General features: G+C 40.1%; 1 protein-coding gene across 3 annotated transcripts in view; it reads left to right on the forward strand.

Annotated features, from left to right (window-relative positions):
• Positions 1-19,814, forward strand: part of tbc1d5 (TBC1 domain family, member 5) — a 24,188-nt gene extending 4,374 nt beyond the window's left edge. Inside the window, exons 2-23 of one of the 3 annotated variants that reach the window (XM_046058734.1) lie at positions 2,065-2,116; positions 2,561-2,679; positions 3,512-3,569; positions 3,690-3,798; positions 4,023-4,112; positions 4,501-4,575; positions 5,705-5,772; positions 6,023-6,125; positions 6,560-6,648; positions 6,790-6,840; positions 7,038-7,107; positions 7,944-8,116; positions 8,212-8,354; positions 9,093-9,199; positions 11,222-11,307; positions 12,300-12,610; positions 12,756-12,818; positions 14,184-14,392; positions 14,597-14,696; positions 16,646-16,725; positions 16,847-17,107; positions 18,549-19,814. In XM_046058734.1, coding sequence (XP_045914690.1) covers positions 2,580-2,679; positions 3,512-3,569; positions 3,690-3,798; positions 4,023-4,112; positions 4,501-4,575; positions 5,705-5,772; positions 6,023-6,125; positions 6,560-6,648; positions 6,790-6,840; positions 7,038-7,107; positions 7,944-8,116; positions 8,212-8,354; positions 9,093-9,199; positions 11,222-11,307; positions 12,300-12,610; positions 12,756-12,818; positions 14,184-14,392; positions 14,597-14,696; positions 16,646-16,725; positions 16,847-17,107; positions 18,549-18,848 — 2,646 coding nt within the window. In that variant the 5' untranslated portion in view covers positions 2,065-2,116; positions 2,561-2,579 and the 3' untranslated portion in view covers positions 18,849-19,814. The remainder of the gene's footprint in view (positions 1-2,064; positions 2,117-2,560; positions 2,680-3,511; positions 3,570-3,689; positions 3,799-4,022; positions 4,113-4,500; positions 4,576-5,704; positions 5,773-6,022; positions 6,126-6,559; positions 6,649-6,789; positions 6,841-7,037; positions 7,108-7,943; positions 8,117-8,211; positions 8,355-9,092; positions 9,200-11,221; positions 11,308-12,299; positions 12,611-12,755; positions 12,819-14,183; positions 14,393-14,596; positions 14,697-16,645; positions 16,726-16,846; positions 17,108-18,548) is intronic. The other 2 variants (XM_046058735.1, XM_046058736.1) reach the window with 2 other exon arrangements.
• Positions 19,815-20,057: the final 243 nt, after the last annotated feature.

The raw sequence follows: 20,057 nt of genomic DNA on the forward strand, positions 1-20,057 counted from the left end.
GATTTTAATGGATGTTTTTTTGTAATGCTTTGTTTATTTTAAACATTGGTGTTAGTGTATAGATTTTTTTTACTAATAATCAAGACCTTCAGACTACTGCAATATAGATTACAATAATGTCTTTGTCTGCTGTTCAACTTGGCAATTTGAGCTGAAGTCATTATGGTCACATTTACCTCTCACGATGTACAACATATCTGATGTAACTCATCACGATAATTTGCGCTAACAAATGGTTTAGTCTTCAAAGTATTAGAAAATAGTGAAAAAAAGGCCATTGCAAATTCTCACAGCCCAAAGTGACACCTTCAGACTGTTTTGTCAAAAAGTCAAAGTCAAAAATTCAAAGATTCTCAACTTATGAACATAGAAAACAGATTAAAGTATCACACGTCTACATCTGAGAAGCTGGAACCAGAAAATGTTTTGCTTGATAAATGACTTTAACAGTGAATTGATTATCAGAATTGCTGCAGATGTTATTATGAGACTAAGTGCTCCTTCAGTAGTAACTATGAACTAACTATTTATTGCTACATCAGTGCATCGTTTTCTTGCTGCTGTTGGCTAACTTTTGAAATAATTGTCATGATTAGTTACAGTATAACCAGTATAACCATTTCTGGCCTTCTGGACTGGACTGTGGCCTCACTGGTTGAATGTCTGGTTGGATGTCGGGATGGTTGCTGTAAATTATCGGTGTTGTTACAAGGGATTAAGACTACTTATTGAAATTGACTAATTTTAGATCTGTTAAAGTTTCATAATGATGGTAATTTGATAAATTCAGTTTATTGTCCAGCCCTACTGCACTGCACCCTAAATCAGCTGACATTACATAATTAACAGTTATGTAAGACAAAGAAAAGCATGAAATCCTGAAATTTGAGATGCTGTAACCAGCAAATGTTTGGACCAATAAACTGGTTAATGCAGCTCTAATAGATATTAATATAAATATTTTTTTACCCATGTTTTATTGCTTGTTGATGCATTCTCTCTTGTGGTAGTGGGTTTGTCTGATTTTGTGATTTTAAACAGTATATTTTGACACAGCATGGCATGGAAATTATCTGTGTGTGGATATTACTCAAGACAAAAGTATTTACTGAAACTTCATACCACCATCAAAGCTTCTCCCTGTAGAAGATGATCTGATTACATTCTGAAGCTCTGTGCTGCACACATTTTCATTTTATGAGCAGCAACAAATTATCTTGAAACTGTAATAGTTCCTTAATAACTTCAGATACGCTGTTAATATTGTCTACGTGAAGACCAGTCTGTTGGCATCACAATATTTAATTAATGCATTAATTTGCCTTCTTAATGACCTCATTAGCATTACTGCTTATGTTTAATATATCACAGTGCGCATGGCGGGGCATCAGGCAGCTCAAGTGCTTCTTGTTAATTTAAGCCATCCTTCACTGGCCATAATCAGTGTCACTCTTTTATTTTATGCAGCAAATTTGCGTTAAATGCAAAAGGTGAGTAAACAGCAACTTCTCCTTGTGATCATCACAATGTGAAGAACCACAACTGTGATAACTATTTATAAATATTTATTAAGCCATGTCTTATATATTATTTTATTCATTTTTTTTATATTCATTACATTAAATGTCCCAGTTTGATCCTCAAAATAACTATGGTATATAATGAACATCATTATAAAAATAAATGCCATTCTAAAATGTAAAGTGATGAGTTTACCCTTTTTTATTCTACAGTTACATTGTGTTTAAAATTATTTATTTATTGAACATTTGTTACAAATTGTTTTTGAGAAAACTATATCACGGTAATTATCGTTATTGTTTTATTGCCCAGCCCTAGTTAAAAGGCATCTTAGGTCACATAGTAGAAGTCCACTGGATGGTTTTTACAAGTGCATTAGTTTTCTTTTTCTGTCAACTGTTTTCTTCTTTCATTTGTATTAATGGTACACATGCCTTTTCACAACACCGGGTAATATTTTTGGCCTTTTAAGAACACTCTTCTATATTTTCCTCGTCTGTTGAAGGTGTTGAGTTTCATTATTGCTCCTTCTTCTTCTTGCAGAGTCCTCTTTTTCTTTTGAGTCTTGGCTGAGGAGGATCAAAAGGCTGTGACAGTAAGTCCAGAGATTGCACAATTCAAGGGTGTTTTAATGTTAGTAGCAGGGGGACTTTACTGATTGCAGTGTGGAGAGGTCAGAGGTCAGGTTAAAGAGAATAGCACTCGCTCCTGCTCAAGGAGCCCCCAGCAGATGCCTGTCAGCACAAGCTCTGATCGAAGGTCAGTCTCCCTATCAATAGATGTTAGTCAGTTGGAGTTTTTGGCGTTTTCTTGACATAAGTGATGTGAGCTACATTTTGGTTTGTATGTCTGTGAAGGTTTTCAGTCATCCAGGTCATAGTTATCCAAGGAAGGGTTAAAGTCAATAGCAACTGGACTTGGTTGAAGATACCTGGTTAGTAGTTTTGCAAGACTCTAGATGACCTGTTGGCTGTTCTGTTTTACTAACCTGTGATTGAATTATGTTTGTTTCTCTCTGGTCTCCTATTACTTTCTCCAGGTCCGGCTGGGTCGCCGTCATGCAGCACCCCAATTTCGAGACCCGCCACCCACTCCAGACAGACGAGCAGCAGGAGACAGGCTTAGACCCGCTTCATAATTTCAACAAGAACCGCAGCAGTAAGTCAACTCTCTAGATTTGTATTTAAACTCTCAAATACAAGACATTTAGTGCCTAGACTCATACCAACACATACCAGCACTTCTGTTTTGTTTGGTCCTTGATCAGGTTCTAGTTATTTTGTTATATCACTTCGTGAAAGCACCCGTCAGTAGCCCCTTCCACAGATTTATATTAGCAAATTAAACCGACTCTTACACTCAGAGGAGTGACCAGTAGACGAGGCGTGGAGTAGAGTCTTGATACCTTGGAAGTTCTAGATGAAAAGCGATATTAAAAAATAAATTTGTAGCTCACTGTGAAGTGTGAGTCAACAGACGTGGCTGGCGACGGCCCCAGGCTGAGGGTGTTTTTATGTTTACGTGTGAGAGAGAGAATGTTGGGGGATGGCATGTTGTGGAACTGATGAATATTCATGCTGAGTGTCCCTGTGGAATGATCTACTCCTGTAACTAATGTTGATAGACAGCTCTCCGACTTGAATGCATGTTCACCTGCAGGCCAAATTAGACTTATTACCGCCAATAAAGACGAAGAGGAGTACGGTGCTTTGCTCTCTGCCGTCACTTTCTCTGCTTCTGGCCCTTTTTTTTTTTGCTCCACCACACAGAGATGTGGTGGAGAGAGAATCCCCAAAAATAACTGAGGGGTCATTTGGAGGCAGTAACTAGGCCAGTTCCTTATTATGGTAGTTGTCAAAGGTTATGTTTCTGTTTATGATCCTGTGTTCACAAGCTTTAAAAAATGATTGATTTCTAGCTTTTCTCCTCAGTACTGGCTGTTTACATGTCCCCCGTGTGTGTGTGTGTGTGTGTGTGTGTGTTTTAACAGGAGGATCTCTTGACAGCAGCACTTACTCACAGTCTCAGTCAACCTTCCTCTCATACAGGTGAGTGTTTCCTGTATTTTCTTACCATAAACTCTTGGGCCATGACACATTAGATGGAATACTGTGCCCAATTTGGGTTGAGAAGCTCATAAATCTCCTTCCCCCCTCCTACACCCTCAGGAAAGAATGGGACGACTTGTTCCTCAACAGTAATTACCTGGCCAGGATCCGGCAGGCAGGCATCAATGGTCGACTGAGAAGCAGTCGCTTTCGGAGCGTATGTTGGAAGGTAACTGCCAAATGGATCAAGCAGTCCCATCGAGTTTGATTAAAGTGGCTTTGGCAATTTCTCTGCCGCGGAAAAGACTGCAGTTTTGGCAGCTTGCAGACCTTCTTTGGTGGAAACAGCGGCCTGGAGTTTAGTTTTGAAAAAAGTGCCCGTTTACTTTGACTACTTTAGGTACTCTTCTTGTTGAGGTAGCACGTGCTAACCTGTGTACTGACTGTCTGCAGTTGTACCTGGAGGCTCTTCCAGAAGATAAGGATCAGTGGATCAACAAGACTCAGGAGCTCCGAGCCCAGTATGAGAAGATCAAAGAGATGGTGAGAGCGCCTCCATGTGGTAGTTTCCCTCAGCATGATGAGAAAATTGTTAAAAGGTCACCCGAAATAGCCTTTTGTGTTTCTGTGTCTGTGGAGCATTATGGTTTAATCTTTGATAACATGTGATGTGGTGGTCAGTTTGAATTATTTATTGTATTCATTTATTATTAATTATTTTTTAGGAACTAAATCACTACTCACTGTTTTAACTAAACAAACTTACAATTGCATATATACAGTATTTGCTGCTATAGTTAAGGAAACTCGAGTCCCATGCATTCTAGCAATGCAGCCGTTTAGAAAATAGCTGATCTATGAATAGCTGTTAATGACATCTGTGTGGGATTTTTTTGTGTGTTTTTTTTGTTTGTTTGTTTTTTGGACACAGCACATCACTAACCCTCGCAAGGCTAAAGGCCAGCAGGACCTGGTGGTCAACAACCCGCTGTCCCAGGACGAGGGGGTGAGTGTGTGTGGTGTCAGTTGCCTTCTCTTTGTTAGTCAGATGTTTCACATTTTGCATGTAAAGTGTGACCATGATACATTTCTTCCAAACTGTGTTGTTGCAATAATTATAGAATATTTCAGTGATTCCTTATTGGTGATTCATTAACAGATTTTTTAAAATTACAAAGCCATTTAACTGATGATGGATTAGGCAGTTAATAAAGAGAAAATATTCAGAAACTAATTTTGTTTTTTCTAACATTTAATTTTCATCTCACAATTAATTTGCCTTCTACTTTATTGCTTATTTTTTCTGATTGGGTGATGACATGCACTCAGAAAGCCACACTGATAATAACAGAGAGATAAGAAGGTACAGATTTATGTATCATTTTAAAACACAGGGTTGTATAACAAAATTTAAGTTGTAGTTGCCCTTGTGCTACTCACAAAAAGCAAATGTTATGTACAAAAATGATATACATTAGATGGGTGGATAAATAACAAGTCATAGAAATTAAACTAGAGCTGTCATTGGCCATCTAGAAAAGTTGGCAACAATTTCCAGGGACATGTCCTGGAAAGGATGTAATTTGGTACTAATTATAGGGAAACTAGAGATTGTATTCGATTAAATTAAAATACTTGCTAGTTAAGTCTTTTTGGTCAGTACACTGCAGGTTAGCTGAACATGCAAATTGTAAAATCTGTGTGTAAGGATACATTTCAACACATTACTTGGGTTTAAATGGAACAGTTCTTTCAAGGAAGAAATCTATAACTGCTTAGAAACTCAATTCAACTACCTAGATGTCTCAGAACTTTGTTAGTAGCTAGTAATTATTGAGGAAAGTAAGACATATTTTTTCGAAGAAATTTCCAAAGGAATTAAGAACTTATCAGGACATTTTAGACACACTCTTGATGCCCAAAGAGCTGCTGAATTACACCATAGTGGCTGGTCACTTCTGTAATTACCATACCAGTCATTTATTAAGCAGTCAAGGGCCGACCTGCAAAATGGAGTTGGGTGAGTAATAGCTTTGAAAAGTTGTAGAAACGGTTTGGAAAAAATAAAAAAAGTTTTAAAATCCCACTGACTAATGTTTGTTTTATTGTTATATTGTTGTTCTTCTCCTGTCCAGAGCCTGTGGAACAAGTTCTTCCAAGATAAAGAGCTGAAGGGGATGATCAAACAGGACGTGTTGAGAACGTCAGTATATCTATCATTCTGTTTATTTATTTAGTTTTTTTGAAGGTGGGGTATACGAAGGCTGTGTATAAACAACGGATTTATATTCAGCACGCACACGGACAGATATTGGCTGAATTTGACAAAAAGACGTGTATTGGATTAGAATCTCGTACCCTACCCTGATGTTGTTTTATTTTTAAATATAACTTAACACCTGAAAGCACGAAATTCAACACCTCCTTTCTTTCTTTCTTTCTGTTTGCGTAAGGTTTCCTGAGATTCGTTACTTCCAGGATGACGATGTGAGGACCAAGCTGACGGACATTCTCTTCTGTTATGCCAGAGAAAATGAACAGTTATTGTATAAACAGGTATGAATGACAGATTGTCACGACAGCTCATTCAGAGCTTGAAGGTAAAAGTCCGACATCTTTGTATTTTCTTAAATGTCCTTGAAAATGGGTCTCTTGATGTCTCTGATTGAGGTGTGTGTGTGTGTGTGTGTGTGTGTGTGTGTGTGTGTTTCTCAGTACCCAGCAAGCTCAGACAAAAGACCAAAATGCCGTTGTAACCTAATCATTATCAGTGTCTGTAACAGGTGCCAGTGAATGAATAGACGGCATCTTTTTTGCAAACTGGAAGTGACACATGGCAGGGCAGTGCCTAACAATATCCAAATTAAACCTGTCACCACAGATTAGAAATCTCGTGCATCACTATTAAAGAAAGACTGACCACAAATGAGCCATAATTTCTCTCTCCCCTGTCCTCTTATGTCTTTTACTCGGTCTACCTCTGTCTGTAGGGGATGCACGAGTTGCTAGCTCCCATAGTGTTTGTGCTGCACTGTGACCATCAAGCCTTCCAGCATGCCAGCGAGACGGCTAGCCCCAGGTCAGTTCCTCATAGCTGTGAAACTGAATCTGTCACCCTTTAGTCGCCATAAACACTGCTAGACCTGCTGCCAGAAGCCATAATGTATCTGCAATTACACTGGGGAAAGATTCATTTTTAAACTCTTTTCTTTTTCTGCAGTGAGGAGATGAAATGTCTGTTGAACCCAGAGTACCTTGAGCACGATGCCTAGTGAGTACACTCCTGATATCAGACAGATGGCGAGAGTTCGTATTCATCTATTTCACTACTTTTCAAATAGTATGTAGAACTGGTTTACATGCCTGTTTCCATCTCACAGTGTCCCCTCTTTGTTTGCTCATTATATTTCTCTCTCTGTCTCCTCTCCACACACACACACACACACACACACACAACTCTGTCTATAGTGCCATGTTCTCACAGCTGATGGAGACAGCAGAGCCATGGTTCTCCAGCTTTGAGAGGGAAGTGAGGAAGGTCAGTTTGATCCGAAGAGCTGCCTTTGACATTGAAATTACAATAATTTATTGTGAATTGTAACACAATATTGACTGATTGCGCTATAATGACTGCACAGAAGACATGACATTATACTTGGGATGCTGAAGTAAGGCTGTTAGCACTTCAAGTTATAATCCTCAAGATTTCAGTCCCAGATGATTAGACGACACCCGTGGTTACCAGGGTAACAGCTAGTGCTACAGCAAACACTCTTTGAGAATCGACTTTGTCAGAAATATAACAAGAGCAGCTGGTGTATGTGTTTACAGGGCAGCCAAATAAACTCAAGTTGTTTTTAATAAAGGCGGTCAATAAAAATTGCAACCGTGATCTGTTTTTATGCTGCGCACAATGGAAGTAGTTTTCCACACACCATTGCACTGTGAAGAGTTGGTTACCTTATAGAGAAGTTGGAGGGGTGCAGCCTGTTGCCTGCAGCTCTTCATCTAACAGCTCATTGTGACTGCTGCTGTTTGTTCCATTACTGTCTTTAATATTTCAAACTGATTCATTGTCAAAAAAAATTGACAGAAATGACCATTGTCTTGTTTTGTAAAAGCATTTTTGATTTATGGTCGTTGTTACAAATACAGTGCAAAAATTTGATTTCCTAAAAAGCTTCAGGATTTATAACTTTAATGAATTTTCCAGTATCTTCATAGCAAAAAACAACACTACTAAAAAGAAACCATGTATCTGTCAGTATTGCTCCTGTTCATCTTATCTGGTGAATGTTGGACATATGGACATAGATGCTGCTAATACATTTTTGCACGATGAAATGCTAATCACATAATGATCTACTGCTCCAGGGTAAAGAAGAGATGCTGACCAGCATCCCGTTTGCTCGGCCCCAGGACTCTGGGCCATCTGTTGCCATAGTGACCAAAGTCAACCGCATCCAGGACCAGCTGGTGAAGAAGCATGACGTTGAACTGCACATGCACCTCAACCGGCTGGAGATTGCCCCGCAAATCTATGGCATGTCAGTATTTACACCTTTACTTCACTGTGTCTAACTTTTCTTGACCCGCAGCTGTACACAAGTCTAGTTACTCCATCTCTCTGTCTGTCCTGCAGCCGGTGGGTACGCCTCCTGTTCGGTCGTGAGTTTCCGCTCCAGGACCTACTGGTGGTGTGGGACGCCCTGTTTGGTGACAGCATCACTCTAGACCTCGTGGACTACATCTTTGTGGCCATGCTGCTCTACATCCGAGACGCTCGTACGTTACATTTATTACCGAAATAATCCAATAACGCCATGTGTTGTCTTTGTATATCATTTTATAAGAAACACTTACCTGTAACAATGTGATTTACTCCACCTCATTTAATCAGTCATATTGCTTTAAATAGAATACAGTAGATCTTTGTTGCCATACATACAGGAAGGATTATGGTTTTCAAGCTCTAATGTTGGCAAACATCGTCTCTGTTTAAGTGCCATTGAATCCCAATACAATCAATCTGCACTTTCAGCTTCATGTCCAAGCACACTCATGAGAGGAAAACTAAATTACAAAGTCAAAAACACTGAACACAAAAGACAATGATATTGTTGATCAGTCGCACTGTAGTGCTATTCCAGTTAAGTGTCCTTGGAACAAAGACGAAGCTTTCATGGTATGGCAGCCTTGTTCTAAAGCTTTTTCTTTCCCCTTTGGAACTATTTGTCAAAGCATGTGCAATCATGTTTTTGGAAGTCAGAGCGCATTCTCTATGAGTTGAATAGGCAGCTAGCTCACTGTTTGAGAGGGAGGACTGTCCCACATTGTGTCTTGCTTAAACATGCTAAAACCTAAAGATCACATTTTTCAAACTAACCAGGAGATACTAGTTAACTCTGAAACATGTCCCACTTGACACAGTGCAAATGTAACTATCTTTTAATGGATTCTGAGGTTAGATGTCTAATCCGTGCACAGCATCACTAATACTGCATTTGTTTTTCTGTCTTTCAGTCATTGCTAGTAACTTCCAAACCTGCCTGGGCCTGCTAATGCATTACCCTCCATTAGGAGACATCAACTCTCTGCTGCAAAAGGCTCTTTTCCTCCGAGATCCCAGAGTAAGCCACACTAGCCTAATTAATTGGAAAATGATTATACATGTTGATTCAGTTCAAGATCAACAGCTGTGTAGTTTACTGGTAATGTTTGAGCTGGTTACTCTTCATTTACCCTGAAACTCCCGGCGTGGTACATTAAGCACTTTCATCATGACTGGCCAGTCACAAGTTAAAATGGAGAAGGGAAAGGGAGAAATGTTCCACATAAAATGAAAAAGTTTTCCTGGAGCTTTAGTTTTTTGGCTGAATGTTCCTACTCTTTCTTCTTTTATTCAGTACTTATAGCAGAGAAGGGTTACTGTGATGACACAATAATTTCCCTTGTTTTCTGCAGAGGTAGGAGGAGATATGCAGAAGTGAAACCCAAAACACTGGCTTAAAATCCTCGAACAACAGTCATGTAACGTAAACCAAAAAGTCTTTTTGCACTGTGAAAAAATGCTTAGGTGTGTTTAAAATTGGCAAATGTTTCAGTTCCTCACATGTCAGTGTTTACACGTCAGGCATTTTAAGGCACTTGCAGTAAACGCATGAAGCGCAGGTGCAGTCAATGAACCAGTTAATAAGAAAGAGGAAGTTGCACAGATATAAATAGTGCATTTTAATATTTACATGTGATGAGAAAGACTCTATAGACAGTATGTAACACGTGAATAAAGCTTTTTAAATCCTGTTAAAACCCGCAACATTTAAATAATATTAGAGATCAAGGTCGAGAACGTCACAGATCACTAATACATTGTTGGACTGTTTTACTGACAATGCCTCACAAAAAGGAAGCACACCGTGACCAGAAAGTGAGAAGTGAAAAATTCTGCAAGATGACTATGAAACATCACATCACAGCTCACCAGGAAAAACACCTTAAGAAATATTCTCCCATAATACATTGGTATATATACACAGAGGGAACAAGACAGACCTCAAAATACAAATTAATTTACACTCTTGACCTGAGGTTGTGTATCAGCATTGGTATGTGCTACAAAAGGTCTGTTCGGCACCAGTGTCTTGTCGAGTAGAAACTGGCTTTTTGATTTCAGCTAGATGACAGTTTGTTGAGCCTTTTTGCCCAAAAAAACATTATTGCTAATCATGAATTTAAATGCAGTGGAAAAACTGTGAAATGGTCCAGTGTTAAAGGGGGAACCGCCCTGACACTGGAGTCTATACATGACAACACTTTTGTTCTTATAATTGTTACTGTGTAACTGTAGTGGCTACTGGTGGTAGTTACAATGATGTAATAATTATTTGTAGTGTTAGACCGTTGTGATTGCAAGTCAGTGAGAGTGCAAACAAGACCGTGTTGACATCTTTAGAACTCTGGCACATTTACACATGAACTAAGGTAGCACAAGTGCAAAAATATGTATTCAGGATGTAGCAGCATAAATTAGTATTGTAATATATTTCGCCATATCTCGCAGCCCTCTGCATATTTTTTCTTCTTTCTCTCTCTGTCACACACACACACACTAAATCAGAGGCCTTGTTTTCTGTCACTCTCTCTTACTTCTCCTCACACACAGAAGGATAATTTTTGTATGTTACATCTGACGTTGCCGGTTCTTTGACCTTAGCTAACGCCTCACTGTCCCGGTACAAACCATCTTCTATTCCTACTCCAAACACTGACCCGTACGGTAAAACACAACAACTCGCCACACCCCTGTCCGCTACTCTCCTGGAATGAAAATCCATGAAGGTGCTTATCCAACATGACAGTGTTTCCCCCAGGTGAATGACCATGTCACAGCACGTCCACATCACAGTTACACCTGGGGGGGCATCATCCCTAATAAGAGGGTGTGAAAAGAGGCTTGTTGCTCATATGTACTGACTCAGAAACATCCAGCAACGCGTTTGTTTGTTTACGTAGTCATGCGTGCACACACACTGGCAGAAATGCGCAGATTTTAGGTTGACGTGTCTCATGTTTATCACGCACACCACAGACATTTTTCCTGACTTGTAAATTTGCTAACACAAAAATTGTTTATTCTGTCCCTCCTCTTGTAGAACAACCCACGACCAGTCAACTACCAGTTCCAGCAGAACCTGGATTATTACAAAACACGGGGGGCTGACCTGATGAACAAGACACGGTAAAACACATACACACACACTTCTCTCAGTCAGAAAATTGTCCAGTCTTATCTTAAAAGACTTTGGGTGGAGCATCACTTTGAGTATGAAACACTCATCCCCTTGCAGACTTCTGAAGTGGCTTCACAGGGAGCAGAGATTGTGGTTTGCTTCAATTTACAGCAGCACAAAAGTGTGGCTTGAAGTTTTCTGAGTCAGTACATATGAGCAATTCATACAAACAAACAAACAAGCTCAAGGTGGAGCTTGTTTGTTTGTATGAATCTCCAGGCATGTCACTCTTCTTCTTTGTCAATAAAGAGAACACCATTCTGAAGGTACTTGAGTCTTAACACCCAATTTTGAACCAGCTTCCATTTAATTTTGCTACCAATGAAAATACAGAGACTTGAAAATTGCGTGAGATTGGCAGTGCATCACAGTGAACACTTTTTTTATGTCAAAGTTATGTTATTGTGCGCGGCAGTTCAGCTACAAGTAGGAACAGCTTTAAAAACTGGTCTTGTTAGCACATAGAAGAACTGAATGCTGTGAGGTTCAAGATCTCCTTAATGCAAGAAGTGATCCATTTCACAATCCTTTTTTTTTTTTTTTTAAAGCTGTGTCCATGTCTTCTTTTAGTTTGTCATCTGAGATTGATATTCTGATAACAGAGCTTAAGAATGCTATACCTTAGGACAGCCAGCTCTTAAATCTCTCTTGTTGAAGTGTCCATTGTTATTTTGCTACTGCAACAGCTTTACCCAAAACATAAAGGTGCTGAATTGTTCACTGTGGTGGATTCTATTCACTCTAGTTTCATGTCTCTGCAAGTTGAGCTTCATTCTGGAAAGGAAAGAAATCAAAACTCTTGAAGTGTGGTTTGGAAGATAAGCAGTAACTAGGATCCACCGTTTTTAGAAAAAAAGGTCTAAAATATGCAAAAACCACAGGTATTGCTGTCTGTAGGCTGTTGTTTCTTATTCACCTCAACATACCCTTTTCGTTTCAGCTCTGGTTCCAATACAAAAAATGCCCCCCTCAACATCAACAAGGTCTCCAGCAGCCTGCTGAGCTTTGGCAGGAAGCTCATCGCTCCGGCCATATCGGGCGGGTCCAGCGGTGTCTCACCCATTAACAGTGAGGTACACTCTTCCTCTTCCTCCTCCTCAACTTCGCCTGCTTCGGTGCCTGCGCCCACCTTGCCTCACCCACTGGCTGAGCCCCCATCGGGCCATGCCCCTCCACAGACCCAGGGCCACGCCCATAGTCAGCACTACCGCCTGCTCAAGTCGGAGAGCATGCCTGTCCACCTCAGCAAAGGTGAGCAGCAGGACAGACACAGATGACGCTTCTTACTTACCAACGACTGATTTGTGCATTTCTGTTGGCTGTTATGTAACTGCTAAATTAGGTGCATGTACAGATTTACACCAGTACACACCGCTTTGACTCTCCTGTCTGTTAGATGTAGTTTCAGGTGGAGTGTCTGAGGTCTCTCTCCCAGCCCAGACTCACTCTGACACACAAGGTAAATGCTACCATGGCCACCGCTTGTGTGACACGCCCCCTGTTTGTCCATGCTTGCGTCACTGCTGTTGCATGTCTGCACACAAAGTTTGGCATTCACTGTTCGGTCATCTGTTCCTGTTTCTTAATTAGATGCTAGTTGGGTAGAGTAAATGGACATTGGAGTCCAGAGAATGTAAGAGTGCATTTTAACCAGCAGAGGGAGATCACAGATAGCTACATCGGTGGAAATTAAGTTGATGGCATGAATATCATGGATGTGTTGTGGCATCTGCTGTCAGCATTGTTTTGAACATGTGCTCAGGAGCTTGCTGTGTGCACTTTGTTTCTAAGTCACAGAGGCTGTAAATGTTGTTGTGTGTCATGTATTTGCAAGTTCGCTTGTTTTCTTTGCCCTGATGTTTGCCTATACAGCGTTGAACTATAATCACTTTTAAAAAATCATATTTGTAAAAAGGAAATAATAAATTAATTCATTAAATTTGTATTTAAATGAAACGTGAATTAACATCATTCACAGGGCAGCATCATGAGCACTGATTGGTCTAACTATACACAAAACAGCTGGCCAATGAGAGCTCCTGGGGGTGTGTGTGTGTGTGTGTGTGTGTGTGTGTGTGTGTGTGGAATTAGAGACGATCACAAAACATACCTGTGTGATAGATGGACAACATAGGTAAATGGAATTCCAAAAAGAAAGTTTAAAAAGTTACATTAATTTTGCTATTACATTATAAGATTCGGGTATTAATTCATAATTTAAAGACAGAATAAGGACATGGTTATTAAGTGGCTATTTTAATTACCTTTTTTAACTGAGTTTATTAATGCATCATTTTCATGCATATTTAATAGGTTAATTTATACATTACCAATTTCTATTATTATTCCAATTGCAAAGTCGAGGCTTCAGATTCTTGTTAAACCTTTCTACTCCTTAATTTAAGTATGAGATACTAAAAGAATGTAACATAACATCTCATTATTTCTAGAGAGATGAAGATATATAGACAGTTATAGCATTGTGCCTCTTCTTTAACCTTCCTAAACAGTAGCATTATGTGACAAAATTTTTTACTTAAGGTCCACTTACTAACTTTTTAAACTGTTAACCACATCTCGTGGTCTTCATCAGCGAAGGGCCTCAAAAGTAGTAGGTGGCAGTTGAAATTATTTTATCAGACATACTTATCCCAAGGTCAGGAATGAACATCCATGCTCAAGCAGTATTATGCTGTTGTATGAGTACATAAGGTTTTAAGATCATATATTTAGATTATTTTGATTGTAAGTTGTGCACATTGTTATTACATTGAATATTTTGTCGTCTGTCCTCCACCTCGCTCTCTTTCTGTCCCTTTCTCAGGCCAAAGCTCCAGGACGGTCAGCTCCTCTCCCAGCATAGAAAGCCTCTCTGGTGGGCGAGGTCAGTCCACCGCCTCCCCGCCTCTTCCCCCCTCCAGAGGCAGCGATGTCAGCACTTCATCTCCGCCCCTCTCTGCCACTAAAAAAGACTCCTTCTTCAACATCAGTCGCTCTCGCTCCCACAGCAAGTCCATGGGCAAGAAAGAGATGGTGAGCTGCTTGCTCGACCTGCTGTCTGTTCTAGTAACCTTTCTTTTTTCAGGCTGTCAGACTGCCTACATGTCTTTGCGTCTGTCTTTTTCTCTGTTTGTCTCGGGTTTCTAATCCTTTTCTTTGGCCTCTGTTACCAAGCTCCCTTTTTTCCCCCCAGCTTTAATTTATTTCTTCTGATCTGTCTTTGTGTGTTGTCAACAGGAGGAGGACCTAGAAGCCCAGGTATCATTCCTGCAGGGCCAGATCAATGACCTGGAGGCCATGAGCAAATACTGTGCCAAGATGATGAACAGTCACATCTGTGAGTACACTAGAAGCATGTGGTCAAATGTCCATGCTAATGTTCAGCATCTAAAACAAAATTTAAAAATCTTTGAACATTTGGCTGGGCGACATGGCCAAAAATGTCAATACTTATCATGATAAATGTCAAAGTGAAAGTTGAAGAAACCAGATAGTTAATTGTGGTTTTAAACTATTCTTTATGGTCAGAACATGACAACCCCTTGCCAGACAGTCTTAACATATCTTAGGTAGAAAATTCAAAATAATTAACTAATTTTAACAAATATGCACGAGTAAAATTAAGTAAAATCTTTTTTCAGTCCCTCTTTCTCAACAAAATAAATAGCTTAAAGGGGTAGTAATATGTAGTTTTCAGCAGCTACTAGCAGTGTGGTTTTATGATTGCAACCAGGTGTGAGCTAGCACGCATGCTTGCTTGAACTCATGATTGAGCATAATCCGAAACACAACTGCTTTCATTCAGAGATCCCGCAGTAGATTAGGAAACACCGGCGTGCGGCTGTGCTTTTCACATATTCAGGCTCTGTTACTTCAACGTTTCCAGCTCATACAGGGCAGCAAGCCGGCATACTGGCACAATACTCCTGGAAAATAAGGCAGTGTGACAGCAGCTATAGACAGACAGGGAGACAGCATCACACAACATGCTGTAAACTCAAGTAAGTCTGTGTAACTTTCACTGGAGGCTCAACAATGTCAATACAGCTAAATGTTTTAGATGATTACTGTAGTGGATGGGTCTTCTACTGTGTTGTTGTCCGGTGCATTATGTTGCAGTGTTGTCTATCATGTGGGTCACGTAAGTTATAGTGACTGAGAGGTGGATCCATGCTAACCTAGCTAGCTGACCCTGCCTTGCATTACTGTGGGCTAGTATAAACAAATCGCTCCACATTTTCTTTGTACCGTTACATCATTTCTTGCAATCTAAAACACTTTGACATAATATCGGTGGTACACTGGATAGTAATATGGGTCGCGTTAGTTATGTGGAAGTCATAACGTTCAACTATAGTGTTTGTACCGGATAACAGTAGCAAGTGGTCGGCGTTAGCCGGTGAGTTTATTGTTATTGTTTTCACCGGACATCATTGGATTCTTTTTGGCCTGAGGGACTCCAGCGCATAAACCTTTACTGTTGTTTTGTATCCTTACATGGAGTTTATATTAGAGTCTGTGTTGGAGTCTGTGATGTGCTGGGAGCCGGTTGTTTTGTGGAGTTAGTGGACTGCATTAGTTAGCTGCGGCGTTGTTGCTGTAGTCGGAGAGAGGCTCAGGAGCAGGCACAGGGCTACATCCTGACGCGGTGTCCTCACATTAAAGGCAGAATAGCGGCTGTTGTAAGTAACCGATAAAACAGGTGTGTGCTTCATTTGTAAGTGAGGCTACAGCCAATTGACAAAAAAAAGTGAATATATGATTTTTTTAATAAGCGATTTCATTGGAAAAACTACATATAGCCCCTTTTTAATAGAAAGAATAAGTGCAAATTTATTTGAAGTTTATGATTCACATTAATTAAATCAAACATTTATGCCTGTGTTATTTGCTTAAATATTTATTTATTTTCGACTATTTTTTTTATTTCTGTTCATTTCACTTAACTGTGCTTTTCTTTTGTCTTTTCATAGACATTTTTCAGTTTATTTGTCTATCCTGTGTTTGTCCAGCACAGTGTTTTAAACAAGAAATGAATGCATATGCTTTGGACACAACAAATTTTGCTCAATTGTGGGAAGTCTGGTAGTGAAACAAAATATCAAATTTCAATCACTTACTAAACTAAAGAGACAATATAGTGCTCTTGGTAAAATATTTGGGGTTGTTGGGACTCAGCTCTAGGTTCCAAAATGCATGGTTGCAATTTATTACAAAAAACTGATTGAGGGAATTGTGTGGCTTGTTATATATCTCAGTGAGTGACTGCTTATTATGTATCCACAGGTAAAATCCAGGAAGTGATTCTCCAAGAGCACCTGGAGAAAGAGGATGAGGTCCTGGTTTCCCTGGCGGGACTCAAACAGGTGAGTCTGAGCATGCATGCTGAGTACATGTTAATGTTTGTGATATGTTTTTGTAATTAAACTCTCGATATGTGTGTTTGTCTGTCTGTTTCTGTAACATTGTTGCTCCGTATCCTGTCAGATCAAAGACATCCTTAAGGGATCGCTGCGCTTCAACCAAAGCCAGCTGGAGGCAGAAGAGAACGAGGAGATCACCATCGCTGACGATCACTACACCTTAACAGCAGCTGCTGAAACTGCTCTGAACGCCAACAATCACCTCAGTGACCACCCACAACAAGAAAACAACAGGCGGTGCCGGGACTCTGATCTTGACGGGAGTGTGAGCACGGATGAGAAAGAAGAAGAGGAGGAGCAAGCAATGACCCCACCTGAACAGCAGGTTAATTGTTGATCAGTCCTCTTTTAGGCTGCTGGAATTAGAGCTTTGCACTGTCAGCGCTTGTGTTGGTATTACAGCTTTTTTCAGTTACTAACACACATTGGTTAAATCTGAAGTCATATTGTCAAAACTCTTCACACAGTCAGCGAAACACAAGTGTGTATCAACACAACTGTGAATCCTTTTTCATTGCATTCACACAAAACCCATTCAATGACCATGTCCTCCAAAATCCATGAACTCTTCTCTCATTACTACTCTAGCACCTGCAAAACAATATCTATTTTCAGCACATTTTTTGAAATGCTAACACACTGTGTTAAAAACACATTCTAAACAGAGATGGATATATGTGTGTGTGTGTGTGTGTGTGTGTGTGTATGTATATATATATATAATATTTCATCATTCCAAAACTGATTTCAGCTCAAAGCCTACCCAAGTGTCCTTTGTTTAGTCTTGTTACCAAACAGACAAAAGGGGGACGGCTTTAGAACAGAGATCAAGGAAGACTGGTTGGTGGGAAAAGAAGAGAGGTAGGGTTGGATTAGACATTCCAGAAGATACTTGATGTTTTTTTGCGTGTGTGTTTTTTGTTATTGCAACCCTGGAATTTGAAGATTTTTTTTTTTTTTTTGTTACTATATGCAAAGATAAAAAACAAAAGGATATTGAAGGAAATTGCCGATTTATATTTGCTACATATACTTCAGTACAGTCAATAAAATTATTATTATTATAAAAATAATTACTGATTTATGTGAAAAAATCATTTAGAATTCAGAGCTAAAGGATCATCATTTATGTAATGCTCTCTGTTAGTGTTTTTTAGGTCAGTTGTGAGTGACGATGAATGCTTTCTGAGTGAGAATTGTTGCCACTGTTTTGAACAACTTTGTTTGGAGACATGTATGAAGTGTTTGACTGACTTTTGGAGGTGAGTTTAACTGATTAACTGTAACGCAGACTGTATGAAAAGTTTTGAAAAGGTAGCTTCACTTTTGACCAATCCATGTTAGCAATTGAAAAAAACCTGTAACTAAAACACTCAGGTCAGACAGGATTAGTTTTTGACCTTTTGATCCAGTGTTCAGTATCTTTAAATCCAATCATTTTCATGGCACTGAATTCTACCCTGTGTGCAAAAATGATCCAATGTTTGTTCCGGAATTGTATTCTTTGTGAGATTAGGCCATGTGACACTAAGGCTATCCCATTAGGAATGAATCAAACCCAGAATGATGCTGCGTAATGCAGCAACTCTGTTCCCTAGAGTGTTGTTGCATTTGAATACATTGAGCTTTAGGGCCAAACAAGCAGCAGACGGTGGTTAAACAGCCCTGGTTTATATACACACATCTTCTGCTGCCACTTCATCAGACTGCACTAGATTAAGGACTGTCCTGTCCAATTGACGCCTCTCACCATGTCTTATGTACAGGTGGCGTCTTCCTTGGGCTCCGAGGGTAAGAACTGGGATGACTATATCCTTGTGTCCCAGGATGAAGACCTGCAGGCTGCTGAGGGGGGGGGAGGAGGAGGAGGAGGAAGGGCTGCAGCCGAACGCACCCCTCCGATCAGACGAGGGCGTGGCTTGGTGCGAATGGAGCCCGAGGGCGCTGCCGGGACCTTCCATGACCCCCTGACGGCAGGCATCACATCTGGCTCCTCCAGCCCAGACGAAGGCTCCACCCACAGCAAGGACTCTGACTTTACCATCGTCAACCCGAACGACCTGTGAACAAGCAAATCACCCCTCCTACTCCTCCTCTTATACCTGTATGATATCCCATTCAGAGGATGTGATCCAAAGGAAATCACTTAAGATCAGAGGTTGGAATCTTCAGTTTTTTGGTGGAGTGCCGCCGGAGCTGCTGTCAGCTAAAAATTGCACATGTGGACTGTGACCCTTCGAGTCACAAATACCTTATACTCTGTTTCTTTACCTGTCATCTGTGCCACTTCAGTCCTATCTGAGCTGATGCTATATGCTATCTCATCTACCTAATGCCTGTCTCCTCGTTTCGCTGGGTCCTGTCACTCATGCTATTTAATTGTAGCGCCCTGCTCTACGCAGAGAGGGCGCCAGTGAACTTCGTACCCTGTCACTACATGATTACTCTGAACAGTTGGACCTCAGACTGCAATTTTTTTCCACAGGGGAGGACTCTCTCCTCATGAGCTTACTGTAATGATTGGGAGTGTGATACCCTTTTTCTTCTGAATGTGGGGATCTGGCCATACCTCTGCCTGTGTTATGTCTGTCCTTACAGAGGAAGCGCTCTTCTCTGATACTCAAAGGAAAAGATGAAGCCCTCCTGTCAGTTGTCAAGGGCAGCTTTCTCCCCCAGTGCCTCTGACCATTATTCTCCTCTCAACCAAACAAAACCTGAGTCTGTGATCTTATCCTTTTTGTTAGCTTTTTTTTTTTACTTTTTAAGAACATATTTTTAACCCTCAGACCTTTCATTTTCTGAATACAAATAATTAAATTATGGAAGAAGTCATTTTGTTCCTTTTTTGTTTTTAAATTGATTCCAATGTGGACATTTTAATGTGATAATTGACAGTTTTCATTTCTCACATTACAACTGAGTTGTACTCGTGTCCTGTGGAAGCCATGTAAAGCAGCGCACATAATGTCCCTCTAGCTGCCCATTCAGCATAATTAACTCAAGACCAATTAAACGACATCGCTCTTGCTACACACTGAAGTTCTTGTGTCTTTTTTGGTGTGTGTATGTGTGTGTGTGTGTGTGTACACACTACAAAGTTGGTATACAACTCTGCTGTATATTGCTGTCAAAGAAAATGTTGAAAATATTTAGGTTCAAAGGTCACTCTTGACCTTGGACAAAAATCTTTCAACAAGGTCCGTTTTGTAGATGATCTGGAGCTTTTGATCTCCTTACCATGTTTACTTTTGTAATTTAGCGTAATAACATGCTAA

This window comes from Micropterus dolomieu, linkage group LG09 (genome assembly GCF_021292245.1).
Source record: "Micropterus dolomieu isolate WLL.071019.BEF.003 ecotype Adirondacks linkage group LG09, ASM2129224v1, whole genome shotgun sequence".
Taxonomy (NCBI): Eukaryota; Metazoa; Chordata; class Actinopteri; order Centrarchiformes; family Centrarchidae; genus Micropterus; species Micropterus dolomieu.